General features: G+C 32.9%; 1 protein-coding gene across 2 annotated transcripts; it reads left to right on the top strand.

Annotated features, from left to right (window-relative positions):
- The first annotated feature begins 527 nt into the window (after window positions 1-527).
- LOC128989142 (vesicle transport protein SFT2B) lies at window positions 528-14,671 on the top strand. Of its 2 annotated transcripts, none has more exons than XM_054411012.1 (5): window positions 528-642; window positions 1,680-1,769; window positions 9,905-10,074; window positions 10,310-10,427; window positions 11,697-14,671. In XM_054411012.1, the coding sequence occupies exons 2-5, from the start codon at window positions 1,698-1,700 to the stop codon at window positions 11,823-11,825; spliced, it is 489 nt and encodes a 162-aa protein (XP_054266987.1). In that variant the 5' UTR covers window positions 528-642; window positions 1,680-1,697; the 3' UTR covers window positions 11,826-14,671. The 2 variants fall into 2 exon arrangements, with proteins under 2 accessions (XP_054266987.1, XP_054266994.1); XM_054411019.1 differs by having other exon boundaries at window positions 607-631.
- Window positions 14,672-17,826: the final 3,155 nt, after the last annotated feature.

Raw genomic sequence — 17,826 nt, 5'->3', positions numbered from 1 at the left:
AGTCATTTAAAACCTCGTTTAACCAAATAATACGATCTAATCATAAACAATAAATTGTTCCCTAGTTATTCAACCAAAAAGTAAAGCACAAATCAAGAAATTAACCCTGAAATAATAGAAACAAAATTTTGTCGACACTAGCGCCCAGTGTGGCGTACATGAACTAGACGTGAAACTATAGGCTATACGTAAATTTAACTTGTATCAGTTAGGTACAGTATGGTACAGTACAGTGCGACCCTTCTGGTACTGTAATTATTTGGGTGTGACGCGACCGACAGAGGGATGCATAAGCCTACACGGAAACGGAAAGACAAGATTTCGTTAGGTACTGAAAAGGAAGGAATATTGGATTGATTTCAGAGTTAAAGGCGGCCGTGTTTCAGTCCGCCCCCGACCTAGAATTTTCACTGCACATTACTGTACTTTCGAGGCGGATCAGATCCACTTGAACCGGCGGAGTGAGTTGAGCACTGAGCAGTAGAGGACTGACGCAAGATGCAACACAAGGAAAAGACTGAAATTGAAATCAAGCAGACGGATTGGCCGATTGGTTCTTGTTCTTGGTTCATTTCTTTGTTGTGTTTACATAATAACACTGACACTGAGACACGAATTATTTCTTTCTACAGTTCAGTACAGGTTTGCTTGAAAAATACAATATATAAATAACAGTTAATTAATAAGTGTAAACTACAACTTTCAGTTTTATTGATGATTTAGTACTCTTTACCCCTAATGGCCTAACGTTTCTTTGAAATTAGGCCTAAGTAATCTTAACCTTAAAATGAGATTGGCCCAAGCTGCAATAGCCTCCTATCGTTATTACTTTTAATAAGTTAATAATTTCTAGTAGAAATATTTTTATATGGGCTAACTCATATTTTGTACAATTAGGCTAACTTAGTTGGTTAAAAGTTGATGATATTGAATCATTACTTAGTGGAGCTAAATCATAGTTTTTACCTTGCACTAAAACTAGTGTAGAGCCCAGTTCTCGTTTAGCATTGCTCATTAATTAAGTTAGTAGCTTACTCACCAATATAGGCCTGAATAAATATTGCATGCTTACATTGAGTTGCAGTACTTTTCTAACTCTGGTCTCAAAAGGCCCAAGTAACTTAAGTTGAGAATGAGAGAATGAGAATGATTTATTTCCTGAAAGCATAATATGTACAAGGAAACGTCAATACATCAAAATCTTAGCCTAAGCCTGCAACACACCATGCAGAGAATTGAAAAACAAAAACAAAACTTATTTGTCATCACACATTGGCACTCATTGGCTAAAAAAACTTACTTACTTGGCCAGGTGAAATTTCAAAATACTCTTTGAATGAGTAAATCGGATTTGCCAACAGAAGAGATTCAATCCCCATTTTGAATTTTGCTTCCGGCAGGTTCCGAGCTGTACAAGGGAGTTTGTTAAAAAACTTATAGCCTATCTCTGTATTGTATGTAGTTATGAGATGTAGGCCTAGCTTAAGTTTAAGTTACCTACCTAACTTATCTATTTAGGCCTAACTAAGATCTTCTCTATCCTCATTAGCCCTACTGTAATATTTCATATTTAAGTAATTAATTTAACTCTGAAAAGTTATTGTAATCATTACAATTCAAATTGACCCTAATTTTAAAATTTACTAGCAGTTTAAAACAACTTATGAATTTATGTTTAGATAAGTTAACTCATAAGAATGGATAAACTTCGGCGAGCACTGGCTGGTGACGACGGTAGGGACGATGACAGCGCTACAGGAATATTACCTGTAAGTAACACTTTTTTTGAAGATCTCACACTAACTTAGTTGGCCTACTTATTTACTTACTGTATGTTGATTAATGCCACATTTTTTTAGCAACTTTATCTTTGTGGCTTTTTATGGAATACTCAGTCTGAGAAAAAATACAGGTATTTGTAACAAATCATTTGAATTGCTTAAACATTGTAAAAACATAAGTAAAGGATAACTTATAACTTAAATGTGAAAAAATTTAAAAGTCTGTGCTGCTTCTTTCTAACATATTTTTGTACACATATCTAGAGTCTTGGTCTTAAGGCCTTGACTGGCCAGTAGTAAAGTCGGATTTAACAGAAACTTTGGTTAACGTAGCATTGAAATAAAAAAAAAAAATTGTGAACAATGTTGAACAACATTGTAAAAGCTTGAAGCTTTCTTCTCTAAAAACTATTTAAATGTTTGCTTGTCTAAAGCAACTAACTTTTTACAATGAAAATGTGAAAAACAACAAAGTAAAAGCAACATTGTAGGCCTAACTGTAAAACTAGACAACACAGAGATAGGTGCTTGTTAGCTCAGCTGCAGTTCTCTGTTCGCAATATGGCTAAGATGAGAGAGGTTGCGGAGAAGCAACTTATAAAAATACACTAGTAGAAGACAAACTGTTTATATGTAGCATGCAAAAACTATTAAAGAAGTGTGCAGCTACCTTCGGAGCCTGGTACATGTCTTACAATATAGGATTTAAAGAAATGGATTGCCTAAAAATCCTAAGTTACTGCAGCCCTACCCAGTGCTCGATTTGTAAAAAAGTGAGGTGACGAAACTGTAACATATTTTATTTGGTTTGTACCTATTTATGTCCCTAGGCCTATAATATGCCAATATATTAATCTTTCCGAAAGAGAAGTAGCGGAAATCTGTTCCGCCGTGTTCCCCCGCAAATCGAGTACTGTTCTTTCCATATAAAAGTAAAAAGCGTTTTCTTGATCGTCAATCGTCCACAGGGAGGATCGGATAATTATGGAAGATCGAATACCCGTGTAACAAATATTTGGACAGTCTTTAATAATGTAGGGATTGTAGATAAAAGATATTTTTCTTTAAATAATAGTTTTATTGATAGTGTGTCTTTCTCAAATGAAAAACTTGGTATGATTTTATTTTTTAGAAATGCTTTTGATCGAAGTATCTGTGGATACACATTTTCAAGTTATCGTATGAATATTAAATATGCCAATCGATTAGTAATTTTTTTTATGCATAAGAATTAGTTACTATGTTCTTTAACTGTCATGGTTGAGGGGCGGTACCTAAATAGGGATCAATAAAAAGGCTTCAAATGATAGTAAGACATTTTACTGCAAGTAAATTAAAATTTTGACAAACTGAACTAATTACTACCTACAAAAAAACCAAATCCAACAAAAATCTGTTACTACTAAACTAAGGTAAATGACCAGCACCGATGCTAAACTAAAACCAACAATGAATTGAAAGGGTAAGTTAAAAAGCAATTACCTTTTTTCTAAGAACTGAGGTTCTGTTACAGTTCATTAGTGTTTCAAGTAAGATTCATTTTAAACTTATACCTTTGTATCTTGTTGTTCAATTGTATTCTTGTAATTTAATCACTTTACTCTGCATCTTAAATTTTGGCCACACAGAGATTTTTTATGGTAAGTAAGAAGTTTATTGAGAATGTGTCGCAAGTTTGTTTTTAGAAAAACAGAAAAATTGACTTCTTATTTAACATCTTTCATGCTAAGTTAATAAGGATTAACCATTTAATTAATTGTTCAGATATTAAAAATATAACTTCTCCCTTAATTGACTGTGTAAAAATTAAGTTTTAATAACCTTTTACAGCATTGTCATTGTGTAAGCTTGTTTTAATCTCTGTGCGTTGTATTTATAATAACACCACTATATGTTGTGTATGATATGTGTTTCATTGTTTTCCTATTTCAAATCAGCCAACACCGGATTCATGTACACCTCTTCTTCTTCAAAGTGTAAGTCAAAGACAGAAAAATATACACACACTCATGTAGATTTCCCACACAAGTCCTGTCTAGCTTAATTTTTAAACTCTGTCATCCTCATCCATTAGATATTCCATTTATTAGTATGACCAACTCTTATATTAGTAAGCCTAGATTAATTAGTAACTTAATTAGTAATCCCTTTCACGGAAAGTAAACAAAAGAAACGTCTTATAATACAAAAAACATAAAATATTTACGCTTAGGCTAAACCGTTACTGCAAGGATGGTAAATATACAAAAAATATGGTAAGTGGTGATCGATTTCGATTGGACACTCCAATCATCATCAGACCCAATAGGCAAATGTCATAATCTAAGGCTCAAAAAATCTAATCAGGGGCGAATATTATTAGGAGGGCCCAAAATAATGGATATGAAGAAAAAATAGGTAGGCCTACCATAAGATGAATTGTTTACCATGAATCATGCGCGAAGTCATCGCCGTGGCAGATAGTGATAGTTTGTGCGAGATCGGGTTGATTCAGACCAACTCGAGCTCCCACCCGCCGCCCGGCTATCTTCGCTTGCAGCAGGGACCGCTAGAGACCAGCATATCTATCTACCGGGGACAGGGGAGAGGAGTAATGAAGAGTTCAGTGTTAGCCATTGTTATTGGTTGTTATTGATATCTGTTCAACATATGTCGTACTGTAATGTTAACGTTTTGCAGTTTGCACAATGGAATAGTTATACAGTAATTAGAACCCCTCCGAATATGATGATCACAATCGCGTATTTGACTCCTAAAGGCCCTGTCACACATGGCGAGTTTACTCGCCGCTATTAGTTGCCATTTGTACTCGCAGGCTTAAAAAACACACCCAGTCACACATGGCGAGTTGTAGCGGCTACTTCAGTTTGGTTGTGTAGGAAATTACTGTGCTGAGGAAAATGTCATCTTTGGTATTAAAGATCCCGGCTTTAAGAAGTCTGTTGCGGATTTGCGTAAGTGATCTGTGCAAAAATCAAGAAGAAGAACAAACACAAGTGGGTTCAGGAATGGATAGGGTGACGAGAGGGTGCTTCATCAATACCAATGAAAGAATTAGCAAATGAACGCCTATAATCATATTTTAAAATAATAAGGGGTACCATTCCAAAATTTGGAGGAAGGCAATTTCATGCAGAAAAAAACTGGAAACAGCTTAAAGATACATGGCAAGTGGGGACAGTGTTGATTTCAATGTCGGCTACTAGCGACTACTCGCTCCAAAAGTTGAACATGTCCGACTTTCCTAGCGAGTGAATTTTTACTCGCCGGCAAGTGCTAGTCGCCACTACTTACTATGTCACACATAGCGATAAGTAGCCGCTACTCTAGTCGGGGCAAGTTTTAAACTCGCCATGTGTGACAGGGCCTTTAAGGTTTGCATAAGTGTTTACAGATGGGATGTGTTTTTGATTTAGTAATTGAGATATTTTCTTCATTTGGCTTGAATAGATATATTTTTATGATTTAATGGAACAATATAATGATACAGCGTGATCTTGGTAAAGTAAAGGTTACATTCAGCGCAAATTACTGCAGCAAAACTGAGATAAAGTATCATAGTGTGTCTATTTGAAATTACAACCTAACTTTAAATCTCTAAATAAATCTCGCTCCCCCCCCCCCCTAAAATAATATTCTAATTCTATATTCGCCAATGAATCTAATCGAATTCTCTTGATGGACTAAGGGAAAGAGAAAAAACATCTGAGTAATCTTTTTAGAATGGATAAAGTTGGGAAAAACATGTTTGTAGTGAGAACATGTTTAATCATCCCCATAACCCAAAATACGAGTTTTATTCTATGTTCTATGTAATTTATTATTTAACCCATTGGGGAAGGAATTAATGCGCTACCTGCAGCACCCTCTGGCGGCAATTAATTTTACCGAATTTGTAGACTTTTACTCTTACTGCTATAGAAAGAAAACCTTAGGTAATAAATTAATAATTCTTTCACCATTTTGTTCACAGTAAAATTGTCTACAGAAAAGTGGTAATTGGATAGTCAAAGTTCTAAACAAAACAAAATTATATATAAAGATTATAAAAATAAAAATTTTAAAAACAATATTTTGAAAGTAAACTTGATATACAAATTCCAAGATTAATCCAGACACCAAATAACACTACTATTATAAAGTTCAATCGATTCCCTACGTAGAAAAATCAAAAGTTGTGTACTTTTATAAGTAATAAAATTTTTTAAAAATTGTTTGTTTACCTTACCGCAGCTGATTTTTGGTGATATGTGGTTTCCATGGCAACACAAAATTGTTTGTTATTTGCTAAAATAAATGAGTAAATACGCAAATCAAGAAGCAAGATATTTATAAACATTATAATAGTAAGAAGAAACAAAAAGGGCGAAAAATAATAATAACTAAATAACTAATGGCACTGCCTAGCGGCACTCGTAAGTTTTGCCGGGCCTGCAGCAGCCGTACGAGTAACGCTCGTAAGTCAGCGCCAATGGGTTAAGTTGAGCCTGCAAACAAAATTGACATTTTCACAAAGTTATAACAAAATTTAAGGAATCATTTTTAACATTTTTGGCAGAAAGTAACTTCACTAAATGATTAAGAATAAATCATAAATATTCACTCCATAGACCGTCCCAAGAAACCACAGAAACAGCTTTCTTCTTAACCATGTTTTGGTTTGATAAGGCGTCATTGAGTGGGCTGTTGTGTACTATTAGTCGTTCACAAAACGTGTTGCCATTGTTTACTATTTGGCAACAGATGTTTAATCTGTGTACACCTGTACACAAGGTGCAATATTTTAGTCCATTATCTTTCCTGTGTACCAACCAAACTTATATTTTTATAATTTCCCTACTGATGATTCACTCGGAGTTTATTTCAGCGTTTAAGTCACATTTTAAATTCTACCCACTTCAATGTCGGCTATTGTATTTTTTTCTGTCCATTTTAAAGTAATCTCCACAAAAATGTTTTTAAAATCACATCTAGTACTATGAGTGTGCTCCAATAATCTGGAAAATATGTATATATTTAACAACCAATTTCATTATAGTACAAGATTTACATTTCAAAATATATAAATAACTCCTTTACTTGATAAAAAGCACCTAGCAATCAAAAAGTTAATCATCCAGCAACTGCTCAGTTTATATGTGGACTGATGTTACAGTAATAAAAATACAAACTACACATTAAAGAAACGCTTAAACCATCACTGTTTTCATATAAAACTGAATCGTCTTGGTTGATCCTAAAAGACTTGAATTAATTGGAACAGGAAGAGTAGAAAAAAGATTGATATGCGTTGACAGTGTCCAAGGAAGGGTAGAGAAGTTTGCCACTGCTTGCGTAGGCGGGAGTGTCGGTCGAGGTGTTCGACCACGTCTTTAGAATGTTGCGAATACGCAATCCCCACGCAATCTTTCCCCCTGAGGAGACTTTGTTTAAAGAAAGCAACTAGCCCGCAGGTGATGAAGAATCTTAAGACAACTGTTTTTTGTGTTAGGTTAGGTTGGATAATGTCATACGATTTTATAGCCTAGTAGTTGTTCCATGTCAGAATCTATACAATAACATGGCGTTTCCTGAAAAGATTGTAGTTATTAATTTGATTGCTTTAAAGATTTTTCAGGGTTTTCAAAAACAGGGCAATATTTCTACCATTAGTTTTTAATTAGTTATTGGTCTGTTCCCTTATGAAAAAGTTTATATATGGCCATATAAAATTTTTTTTATCTGTTTATATTTGGTTTTGGACCAAATATAACCAGATATGATCATATATGGAATCCCCCATATATGGAAATGTTTAAATAAAAAATATATAAATAAATAAAAAAATTACAATTAAACATATTTTCACCTTAAATGGTATAAACTATGCATTAAAACCATAATAAAAATTTTTAATTCGAAAATTTCAAAACAAAATTTTCAAATACCCGGCTGTGATTCGAACCCGGGACTCCAACGTGGGAGATCGCCCCTTTAACCACTACACCACAACCGCTTCATATCAAATAACTTAACAAAACCCATTATGAATAAGAGAAGCTGTATTTGGTCTCGTAAAACGAGATTTTCTTAGACATTTTATGTCATTTGAAGAATGTTATTATTAATATAGCCTAACTACGTGACATAGATATTTGCGGCTGTTTGATAGCAAAGGTACAATTAATTAATTGTTAATATAATATTCTCTTTATTTAGGCCTACTACACTTACAATTTTAAAATTATACGTCAGTTTTAAGATTTTGTTGCGTTATAATAAAATTGTACAATAGATGTATGTACAGGATTTTGTCATCTGCGTTCAAATCTGGATACTTAATGAAGTAACTTAATAAAGTAGTAAAGCAATAGCTTTACTACTAATTACTTTAAATGAGAAATGCCTATATTATCTGCCCCCCTACTGTACCACATTTCAACTCAATCAAATCAGTAGTTTGTGCTTGCGAGAGCAACAAGAAAATACACAAACTCACAAACTTTAAGATTTATAATATTATATATATATATTATAAGAAGTGTTTGGGAGTCCAGTTACAAAATCCAGATGTGGCAACAATTCCTTAATTCCAGTTATTGCCAAAAACTCATTTATACATGAGCATAAATGGAAAATTATTATTCCGTATATGAGTAATTTAATTCCATACTTGGGAGTCATATATGGCCATATATAGACCATGATTCCATATATGGAGGATATTTATGGCCATATATGGGCAATAATTTCATATATAGAAAACATGTATGGCCATATATGGACAATCATTTCATATATATAAAACATGTATGGCCATATATGGCCAATAATTCCATATATAGACTACATATATGACCATATATGGACACCACCATATATGGATACAACCACATCTGGCCATATCTGCTTCCATATATGGCCATAAAAAACCATATATGGCTTTATAAAAACATATATGGAATTACTTTTTTATAGGGGTTGGCCTTTAATTTGTTTAGCCATATCACTGACAAGTCATTTTGTCAAACAAATAACATACAGCATACTGTGAAGGGAAATGTCTGATACCTCCTTTGTATGTTATTGCCTTTCCTATATATATGCCTTGCTTGCCTGATCCAACGAACCTTTATAACTATACTGGTGCCTTGTTTGTTTATGTAGCATACTGGTTTGCATGACTACCTTTAGGTGTCCCCTGTTTGTACTGTAATGTTAACTTACATTATTAAGTCTGGTTTAAAATTATTTTTGTTTATTTTACATTGGCTATTAAAAAAAACATTCAACCATCTGAATGTTGTACTATCCAGTTAAAGTTTGGTGCCTAGAACCCAGATAATTGCAGTTCTACTTGCTTATGCTCAGCTAATTCTGTATTGTGTCAATCAGGGTTGGGTATTTGTTTATTACCGGTACACAGCTATGACATTTTCTATGTACTGTACCTTAAACCGAGTTTGCATGAAGCCAGGTTACCTTCCTCAGGTATCTTTAAATACATTAGAGGTAGGTTTAATCTTCCCTGTAAAATGTCTGCCTATTGGTCTAATTTTTTATATGTGCATTCATATATTTTTTGGTGTTACTAATATATTCTCAAAACAAAGCAGCATTAAAGGTTTCTTCTTTATAGTTTGTGGTAAAAAAACATCACACAGGCACACACATAACATGGTGAAAAACAGGAAAAATGTTGAACATTTAATAAAAAAAATTATTGTGCATGAATTCCTACACAGCTAAGTTACTAGTTAGATTGCAGAACATTGTTTTTCATATATACTCTCCACTCTGAATATAAGTTTTTTTCTACAAAACCACCAAATTAGTCTAATTCATTGTAGTAATATGTTCTGTAAAATGGTTCATTCTCTCACATTTTTCTAATCTTGAGGTCTAGTAGTTTTGGATACAAGTCTTAGAGACGTAATATCTATGTCTGTGGATAGGTGTATTATGCCTAAATAAACTTACAAATATATAATATTTCTGTTGGAGATTATGTTAGACGAATGTTGAAAAATTTTGTGAACATAAAATTGTGGCATGTTTTGTACAATATAAAAAAAACCCAACATCGTTAGTTTCATTAATTAACTAACATGGATATTTTGTTGAACAAATTTTTAAATGTTTAGAATTTGGATGCTACCACTCTGAGTTGGTCAACACGGATAAAATGTTTTGCCTTCTGCTTCATCCTTGGAATCTTGGTGTCAATGTTGGCATCACTGTCCCTGTTCCTGCACCGCGGCTGGTCCCAGTTCGCTGTTCTATACACACTGGGGAACGTCATTTCTATGTTGAGGTAGGTCATACCAGGAATCTCAATCACACAATCCTGAATCCATACTCGATTCTAGCCATTTTTTAAATACGGTACCTTAAGTGTAGCATCCTATAATCGAGGAATTGGCATTATCGAATATGGTACTGTTGTTATGTGTTTAGTTTTATTGTATTGAACGTCCAATAAATATAGAATACATTGGTTATTCAAGAAGGTGTGTATAATGATAATATGTCCGTGTTGTATTACACAGCACACTGTTCCTGATGGGGCCCGTCAACCAGATGAAGAAAATGTTTGCCCAGACTAGGATAATCGCCACAATCACAGTTTTGGTCATGATTGTTCTCACTCTGGTTTCTGGACTTTGGGTAAGTAATGTTTTATTGTTCCATTTGTAGTTTTTAACTATGAACTCTGAAATAAAATCATCCTATTTTTGGGTAGCCACATTTTAAAGGCATAAATTGTGCAAGAGACGACAAAATAAGGGAGGACAATGTAAACATTATTTAATTAAAGTACCAATTAATGAATGAATGGATATCAGCCGACTAGCTTACCATAGAGGCAGTACAGATAGGCCATAGAACACCAAGAAGGCACACAAAAAGACGTTTGCTTTTTGTTTCTTCCGTGAGTTCTATTGCCTACGTGTATTGTACTTCTTTTAAGGTAAGCAAGCTGCTATTTCTTATAAATATCTCTTAATTAAAAATGCTATCTCTGGCTACCCTGAAAATCAAAATCCTGGCCTATAGCATCTCTTTGAACAAAACTAATTAATGGAATAGGAAAGTTATGTAAAGAGATCGAGTTCAGCTAGTTTACCTGGGAAAAAGAAATATTAAATAATATTTATTATTTAATAAATAAATAAATAAAAATAATAGTACAGGGGTTATTATTATAGGGTGTATAAAAACTCCATGGAAAGATTTTGTAAATTTGTTTCTTAGGTCAAATGGATGGAAAATGGCTATTTGTCTGTCTGTCTGTATGTGATTTTTACAAAAGTATCCATAACTTTTGAACATCTTAAGTGATTGACTTCAAATTGAGTATATAAGTGTTTGACATTCCATAAGGCACTTACATAAGTCATTACTTTTATGTGAATTAGGCATACCATTGACTTTGGATACTGCAAATAGGAATTCTATTTATGCAAACCAAATATATCATTGACATTGAATTAATATGCTAGCTCCGCTCAATATTGCAAGCAGACAACTGCTTTGTACACCTAGTAATTCCCTTCAATCTAGCCTACTCTTTGAAGAAGCATTATATTTTTGTATTTTAGACAAACAATTTCATATGATAGTTTATGCATTCATCCTATATCTCAGTTCTTTTGTCAGCTCTTCTCTGTCAGTTATTTAGGCGAGACGAATTCAATCAGTCGAAACAAATACATGAACGAAAGAGGTTTAAGTATTTGCTTTATTTTATACAACTTTCAAATGTCATACAATATGCTTATTGTACATTTTAAAGTACTAATTAATGAAATAACACTCTATTTAATAAGGGTTAATTCCTCTAACTACTTTTTTTACCTTGACGATATATAGGTTATATTTGTACAGTTCTAAACATAAATCTTTTAGCTTTAAAAATGGACAACATGTTTACAGATTCAAAACCCTGGGTTGGCATTTCTGTTTATAATCATGCAGTGGATGGCTATGACCTGGTATTCTCTCTCCTACATTCCTTATGCCAGAGACGCAGTCAAGAAAACTGTCGAGACATGTATCGCTTAACTCCCATTTACTGTTAATATTATATATTTTTTATCAAATAATTAATTACTTTATAAACACATTGTTTGCTGTACCCTAATCAATAACTCATTTGATGTAAAACATAAAGAGGTAGACCCTGGTGTCTTTCATGTCAAATGTTAATGATTTAAAATTCACTAGTTTTGTAAAACTCTGAGCATGTAGAAACCTTTTAATTTTGAGATGAATATGTACATGTAATATATGAATACATGCTCCAGGCAAAATCTTTTTTTTACTTAAACTTATAAACTAATTGTGGTTGGGTATTTTTTTACCAATCTTATTCATTTCCAGTTTTTTTTTTTAGGGATAGATGTTTTAAAATATTTATTTATATAATTGTGATATATTTACTAAAAATTGTATAATTTACTGTTGATAATTTATTTTTAATATAGACATACGATAACTAAGTGTAACGAGAGATCCTGTGTGCAAATTGAACATTAATAGGGTTTAAACTTGTGAGATATAACGAATAAAGCAATATGCCTTCACCTTTAAAATATTTCCTTGTCGCTGAAAAATTTAATAATTTCTCATTATCATATCAAACATAATACAATGTTTGCTTGAGACAAATATTACATTAATTTACAATATTTTAAAATTTATCTCGGGGGAAACAACCTTAAGGTATTTCTCACAAAGTAAACATCCCTTTAAATGTTCATGTGCTGGATCATAGTCTTTAAAATGATACCTCCATCTTAAAAATCAGTTAAGAGGACAGGCGAAAAAGATATGATAAAGAGATAACCCTTAATATTTTAAGTAGGCTATATCTGGTTTGTGGCAAAATACTCCTTTTCCAAATAACTTTACTAGAGAACTGTTATTTGTACATAATAATTAATTTATCTTCCTAAAGCAAGCCTTGTTTTAATAATCAGTTTCCACAAAATGGATGTAATATCAATCAAGTTTTTGTTTTAGAACAGCATTTTCAATCATATCACTCTAGTTTTATCCGTAAGGATAGTAGGTTTTTCCATCTTCAGCCATGAGTATACACATAGTTTTTAGCTAAAACTATTTTTTTTTTAAATCAACTCTACATATTTTTTTTTTCAAGTTCACTAGAAGACTGATTATTGTCAAGGGATTTTGATAACTCATGGATGGTGGCAAAATTGTTAAACTTTTGGTGGATGTGTGTAAATTTCTTGAGCAAAGAAGTGAATTCCATTCAGAGGACAAAATTGAGATTCTGTTTGAATTTTAGACTTAAAAAAGTGTTTTGGATTAATGTGGGATCCATACCAGAGGCTGTAGGGTTGTGATAAAACAAAAGCTGTTACTCGTGATTGACTGGGTTGGATTTTAAATTTTGAGCCTACACTTTCAGGAAAACACGTTAACTTATACAGTAGACTCCCTCTTATCCGGACTCCTCGGAACTGAGGCCAGTCCGGATAACGGGTTTTCCGGTTAAACCGACGTCCCCAAAAACTCGTTAAAACGGACTGTTTACTGTGATATTCAACTTAAATTTAGGTGAGCATTGTATTTAGACACGTGATCACTGGTCTCAAATCTTTCCCTCGAGAACAGTCGTTTCAGTACTGCCCACTTCCTGCCGATCAAGTCCGGTTAAACCAATGTGCTGATAAAAATTGTCCGGTCAAAGAGATGTCATTTCCGCCAAGTGTAGTCCGGTTAAACCGATGTCTGATTAAAAGGTGTCCGGATAAGAGGGAGTCTACTGTACAACCTAATAAAAAGAACAAATACTAAACAATAATAAAACCCTGTTGAACTGGTGCTGTTGGGCTTTGATGAGAAATACATTGTAAAAGACCATCATGTTATAAGTTACAGTTAAATTAAGATTCAGTTGATTTATTTGTTGTGTGCTCCATTTAGATATGAGTCCTCAATTTGGGGATTTAAAAATGCTGGGTAGAATTTCATATTCATACGATTCAAATAAACTGGTTTTGTTTCGTGATAGACTCGATGAATAAAAGATATTCAACTCAGGAATATTTTGTGTTATGTTATTCATGAATATTTATGTGTGAAAGGTATGTGAATAATTTGTTGGAACGGAACTGTTATGCGGTCATAATTTCATGATTGTATGTTTGTTTGAATTTTGACAACTGGTCTTTTGTTGGTACTTGTTCAATGCAACTGATCTTTTGTTGGTACTTGTTCAATACAACTGGTCTTTTGTTGGTACTTGTTCAAAGCAACTGATCTTTTGTTGCTACTTGTTCAATACAACTGATCTTTTGTTGGTTAATTTGACACCAATTTAGTTTTTTTTTTTTCTATTGAAGTAGATAAAAATAGGTCTATTCCGTCCTGTATGCTGAGTTAATTTCTATGGATTAGTTGTGAAAATATTCACTAAGCCTATAAAATCCTTATGGGTTTTAATTTCCTCAAACTTTTATAACAATGCAATCCTTAAAAGTCTGATCAATTTCACCTTTAACTCTTTATCCTTTAGTCTTCACCAAACTGTGGCAAGAAGCTAGCTGTCTACATTATATGTCACAAATAATACCTCTAGAATCCATCAACTGTTTAGATTCACACTAAAATTTTATGTTCAAGAAGACCTTGGCTCTGAAACTTATGTCAATTATTGAATACTGTCAATTACAAATACATAAAGTTATAAAATATGTTTAGATTGAATTATTTAATCAACTTTTACTGATATTGTATTGTAGGACATTTTATACTTTGAAGTGATTTATATTTTTAAAAACAGCATATTAAGTTAAAGTGTAATGACAATAAATACTACTATCATTAATTGTTCTATTGGTTTAGTTTGATAAGTATGTACATATTATACTGTGTAAGCTTTTAATAACATATTTTTTTGAAAAACACTTTTTTACTTTTTTTACTGGACCTATTCTTAACACTAACATAAGTGAACCCAATTCACTAGACTTGTAGAACTCATTAGTTTTGGTGGTTGAAGTGGCTAACAAATTATGCCTAAGTTGATCTCAGAAGAATATGACCAACCTGTCAAGTAATTTCTAGGCCGGGGCATGGAACTGGACAAGAATAACTAGATATGTTGTTCCAAGTCCAACTGCCTAAAACATAAGTTTGTATTACTGCCCAATATCTCTTTAATCTGAACAAATAGTTTATTTTATTAACTAAAAAAGTTGTGGACCCGTCCTATGTACAGCGATCAAGTAGTTAGTGCTAATAATTGTGACTATTGCGACCCTAAAATGAAAAAAAATTATATGATGACTAACTGAAAAATGATGTCAGGATATCCAAAATGTTTCTAGACGACTCATTGTTGATTTTGGCTGAAATTTGTGACGTCACCGGGAATTCTCGTCCTTAGCTACTGATGCCCGTTCTTATCCAACCTCTAAGTATTTTTCAGCCCCACATGCTCACTGTCACACAGTAAAGAGTTTTTTTATATTCAATAGTCTTATAAAATCAATATTTGTATAACAAATATATTTACAACACCCACCGCTATTTTATACAGTCTTTAAGTGTTCAAGAATTTCAATCAGAAAATGTTTTCAACCATTTAAAAAAATACTTTGTATGGAAATAATATAAACTATATAACTTATACATTAATTTTACGAAAGAGTATTAAGTTAACACTGCACACAATACAGTTGACAAAAAAAAGGAAGCACCAAAAAAGATCGGAATGGCTGACACGGAAACAAAAATCGTCAAAGGTTAAAACAAAACGACCGAACACAATGTTCCCAGTGCGAGAAAGAGCTCATATTAAAGTAAGGTTGTTGTTAGAGGAGAAGGATGACATTTCTTGCCCCGCGCTAGTGGTGATGATATGGCGGGATAAGAATTCCCGCCCCACGTACTGAATGTGTTAAAGCTGTATTTAATTGCTTCAGAACAGGTTTTAATATAAACTAGCATTTTCAAGAGCTATAGACAAAAATGTTTTCATACACATATTATTCAGCATAAAGGCAAATTCAGACGGTTTCATTATGAAAACACTCCTTGGTAAAAAGTGTCACATGGCTACCATTTTTCATTCGGTTATCTAATTTTTAAATCCAATGATTTTACAGTAGAAAATAGGGACCACTGCTATTTGCACACTCAGGGGTGCCCACAGGGGGGTTTGATGTCACATTTTGCGACATCAGAATTTTATTTGGGGGGGATTTTATGATTTTGGGGGGGATTCAAGCCAGTGGTTGGTTAAACGCACATAAAAGATTAATCAGATAATTTTTACGACCTCCTTAATTTATTACTGGGGTAATTATGCAATCAAAATCCCGTTTGACATTTTATCTTGATTAATAAACCATTTTATAATTGCTATAAAATATATAGATACTTTTATGTGGATTTCCACTTTCTGACTCGTATCATGTTTGACAGTGAGAACAACTCCATGTCAACTGCTGTCAAAGGATTATGGTTGCTTATTAAATTGTATCTGCAATTTGAGTTTGCAGATATCACCAGTATTATGATAATGATAATCATTTTGCTATTTTTACAACATGAACAACAACATGAAAGCTTGTGATAATATTTTGGCTCTCCCAAATAATTATGCCTGGGTCATTTATTCATTGGAAGAAATTGACATACAGTACTGTGACAATTTAATTAAGGTTTTTGATAGGCTATGTGTTTACGTTAACTTCAAGAACTGAAACACATGATTCTGGATTAATTAAATTGTATTTTTTATTGTCTTTTCTTGAATCTAGAAAGAACTTCAAACATATTTTACTAGTCTTAGAATAGATATATAGCCTACTGTAATTATTTTTTTACGCCACACTACACTATTTTGTAGGGATGGACGAGATTGGATTTTTAGTTCGAGACGAGACGAGACGAGATTTTTTATTTCTCATAAAATTTCAAGACGAGATCGAGACGGGATTTCCCTTCTCATACACAACGGGAAATGCACGTTCGGAATTTTTACCTGATTTTGTAACATTGTTAGATGACTGTTTAAATACAAAAATAATGATAATAGGCAAGAATATTTACAATCTTTTATTAAAAAACATCAACATAACATTTTTTTATTAATCACGCCTAACTTATTAAAAATGCCTACGATTAGGGAACATAGTGATATCAGTTAGGATAGAGTTCAACTTATCCTAAAATAAAATAAATCATAAAATAAAATGTTAATTTTTATAAAATAGTTACTTGTTTTGACTTTTTTATAGTAATAAAACATTCCTCACACTGCTAACACTAACTTAGCAAAACTTCTCAAATGTTATTAAAATAATTAAAGTAATATTTACATTTGAAGAATTAATTAAATAAGAACGCCTTCGCAAAGGAAACGCAACTACAACACGCTCCTGTATTGCGGGTATTGCATTGACTTTCTGCAGGCGTTTTAAATTTTTTTTTTTTTTTTTTATTTAATTCTCGTCTTTATAAAAATCTCGGCCAAAAAGAAATCTCGTCTCGTGTAACGAGATTTAAAATTTCCCGAAAATTTCCCAAAATTTCGAGACTTGACCATCCCTACTATTTTGACGAACTTCCCATGCAAGGATTTAGTCCAGAAAACAGCTGTTTGTCCTTAATCAAATGGGGTTTCATACAGTACTACTATACTGTAATGAGTTTTGCCGGACACCAATCAGCTGATTATACTGTATTTGGGTGGCAATGAGTGGTTATAACAAAAACATAACCTCTTAACCTCTCTTAGAGGTTATGACTAGTGATTTTTAGTCCTTTAGTTTGTGGTAATATAGGGATTTGAACGGATTTAGTAGTATGGCTTAAACTATCGTACGCCACTCGTCCAAAATGTGTTGGCCGGACTCGTATAAAAAAACCACTACTCGACTTCGTCTCGCACGGGATTCAGGACTAGTAACATAATATACTATTTTAACACACTATGATGTTTTTAACTGTTTTACATATAGGTACATTAATTGGTGGCTGAAAGTTACGTTTTGCAGGCCATGCCAGCTGTCATCGTCATTCGGGG

The sequence above is a fragment of the Macrosteles quadrilineatus genome, unplaced genomic scaffold, assembly GCF_028750875.1.
Source record: "Macrosteles quadrilineatus isolate MER2022 unplaced genomic scaffold, UCM_ALF_1.0 Scaffold_1__1_contigs__length_201487025, whole genome shotgun sequence".
In the NCBI taxonomy this organism is placed as follows: domain Eukaryota; kingdom Metazoa; phylum Arthropoda; class Insecta; order Hemiptera; family Cicadellidae; genus Macrosteles; species Macrosteles quadrilineatus.
This window is presented reverse-complemented; position numbering and strand designations above follow the sequence as displayed.

Excerpts from the sequence above, each read along its gene's own strand:
- LOC128989142 (XM_054411012.1), top strand. The coding sequence starts at position 1,698 with ATGGATAAACTTCGGCGAGCACTGGCTGGTGACGACGGTAGGGACGAT. Across the intron at positions 10,075-10,309 it reads AACGTCATTTCTATGTTGAG|CACACTGTTCCTGATGGGGC; the intron begins GTAGGTCATACC and ends TGTATTACACAG. Across the intron at positions 10,428-11,696 it reads CTCTGGTTTCTGGACTTTGG|ATTCAAAACCCTGGGTTGGC; the intron begins GTAAGTAATGTT and ends ACATGTTTACAG.